The 2,374-nt window shown below is 50.9% G+C and overlaps 1 protein-coding gene across 1 annotated transcript; it reads right to left on the bottom strand.

Moving 5' to 3' along the window:
* Nucleotides 1-17: 17 nt before the first annotated feature.
* Nucleotides 18-2,237, bottom strand: PUNSTDRAFT_147068 (uncharacterized protein; the record flags this gene model as incomplete). Its single annotated transcript, XM_007389443.1, has 1 exon — nucleotides 18-2,237. A coding segment is annotated over exon 1 (1,731 nt), but the record flags the coding sequence as incomplete, so codon positions are not given.
* Between the last annotated feature and the right edge of the window lie 137 nt (nucleotides 2,238-2,374).

The raw sequence follows: 2,374 nt of genomic DNA, 5'->3' as shown, positions 1-2,374 counted from the left end.
ATGGCGTCGTGATCGACCTGTTCAGAATTTAAAGATGTCAGTTTGCCAGACTTCTGAGCTTCGCGGTCCTTCTCCTGAGTGGTAGGCGAAGGTCGTTTGAGTATAGTGACAGGCGCAAGTTGAGGGTCTTCCATAATGACGTCCGAGTCGTCCGAGTTGAATGCCTTGTCAAAGACGTCAACTGGGGTGTGTTGAGGCTGGGTGTCCGCGGGCTTGGGAGGATTTCGCTGCTTGCCTACCCATCCTTTGTTGGTCATTTTGGGAAAGGAGGTGTCATGCGCTGGGATCCGATTTGCTTTTGAGCCGTCCTTGGGTCTGGTACCGCTCCGCAATCCATCACGTGCCATATAGACAGTGACTTCATCGTCGTCGTCGTCTTGTTCTTGTTCATTGTTCAGCCAGATCTGGTCGAGTTCTTCTGGAACCACTGTGATGTTAGACCTTGGGAACATCCGCTCGATGGTTTTGATCATAGGTTCGCCTGGATTCCTAGGTATGGGTTCGCCGTTAGCTTGCACGAGTCGTCCGTCAACTGTCTTGATGTAGTGCTGATCACGGTAGGGCTTGAGTTCAGGACAGACTGCTATCCTGTGCCCTGCCTGTCCGCATCCGTAACACATGAATTGGGTCGCCCTAAAATTGCTGGGGAATGTCGAGGGTGATTGCTGTTGATACTGTCGCTGTGGTTGAGGCTGAGGCGGCGGCTGTGGTGGCTGTGCTTGAACTTGAGTCGGCATAGGTGGAGTCGAGTTATAGTTCCTGTTCATAACTTGAGGCGTCGATTGTACCATAGTCGAGGGGGCCGATACGACTCCAACAATGTCAGGGTCGATCTTCTTCGCTCTGTAATATAGAGCCGCATAAGTTGGGTCGTTCAGAGACATACCGTGTAGCTGTGTGATAAGCTGTTCGACTTCTTCCTGCTTCTTGTTGTCCAGTTGCTGTGGATATGCCGATGCGAGGGTGTCCTTGGTCTTGTTCTTCTTTGTCTTGTGGTGAGATCGCCAGCGGTCTTCGTCATCTGATTCCTCTATTAGAGTGTCAGATTCTGAGTCGTCGTCGTCGTTATACCCTGCAAATAGGCGAGGTTTTCTAGAGAGCGTTCGCTTTTTGAGGAAACCGAGATCTTCTTCGTCGTCAGAGTCGTCCATGTCGAATCGATTCCTAGGGAAGAGTACTTCAGCAGCGGCGATGATACGTTCCTTCTTGAAAGGCACTGTAACGTCAATGTCAGTGGGATAGAGTTCATAGAGCTTTCGCTCCAGTTGGTTTCGCAGCGTCTTGGGTAGTCCTTTCCAGAAATAGTAGTTGCTCTGCTGTTCGTTGATCTTGCTTTTTCCTAGGAGCCATCCGCCGACGCGAATGAAGTTGCGCTCATAGTTCCTGAATTCGTCGATGTTGGAGATGGTGTCTTGTTTGGAAAGAGCAACGAGCTCCCTAAGGTCGCGAAGGGAGAATTTGAGGTCGTTCCGGTCGTCGTTGTATTTGCACAGAAGTTCTCTCTTGAAGTTGTCCCAGTCAGGGTTAGTGAAGTAGAGCATGCCCTCTATCACTTCCCTGACCGACCTAGAGCAGTACCTCCTGATGAGGGAAACCTTGTCAGCGTCGTCGTCGATGTTGTGCTTGCGGCATAATTGTTCATAGTCCATGATGAAGTCCCGAATGGTGGTGTAGTCGCCTTTGAAAGTTTCTGGAGCATCTCTGCTCCGCCGTGGTGGCATGTCTAGCACTCCGCGTGCTTCGACCATAGTGTCCTGTATAAAAGTGTGAGTCTGATCGAATGGGTATAGTCCAAGAGAAAGCTGTAAGTCCGATAGAGTTGGAGGTTTGGTTCTTGATCCTGTGATGGGTGTTTGCGATACACCCCCTGCGGTGGTCACCAGTAATGTCGCAGACGGAAGTTTTTGATGTGTGTGTGGATGTGTCGAAGAGGCGAGGGGAATTCTTGAGGTGATAGGAGTGTACCACCGATTCTTCAGCTTCTTCTTGCAGAAACTTCCCTGAGGTCCCGGGCTATCTAAGTCGGGGATTGCTCAGTTGGCCGTCGGTTAATGAACCTGACTTGAATTTGATGGGACAAGCTTTGTGAGCTCGTCGGCGATACCTAAAAAGGTAATAAGACGGTTAGCCTGTATGGGAGGCTTGAGGGGTCTTGTGTGGATGTGTTGTACGACGCGCCGTGCGTCGAAGTTCCTAGAAAAATAAAGGGAGGGATCAGTTGTTCCTTGGGTGGCGGAGGCGATAGAGCGTGGGAAACGGTTTCGAACAGCCTACGGTGGCTGTGTAGAGTCGATAGGGTCGATATAGAGTCGATAGGGAAGCTGTCCAGGCACTCGAGTCCTGACAGAGAGGGGTTCAGCAGACGACTGCTGGG

This window comes from Punctularia strigosozonata (assembly GCF_000264995.1).
Source record: "Punctularia strigosozonata HHB-11173 SS5 unplaced genomic scaffold PUNSTscaffold_152, whole genome shotgun sequence".
NCBI classification, from domain to species: domain Eukaryota; kingdom Fungi; phylum Basidiomycota; class Agaricomycetes; order Corticiales; family Punctulariaceae; genus Punctularia; species Punctularia strigosozonata.
Note: the sequence above shows the minus strand (reverse complement) of the source record. Positions and strands in the feature narration are given on the sequence as shown.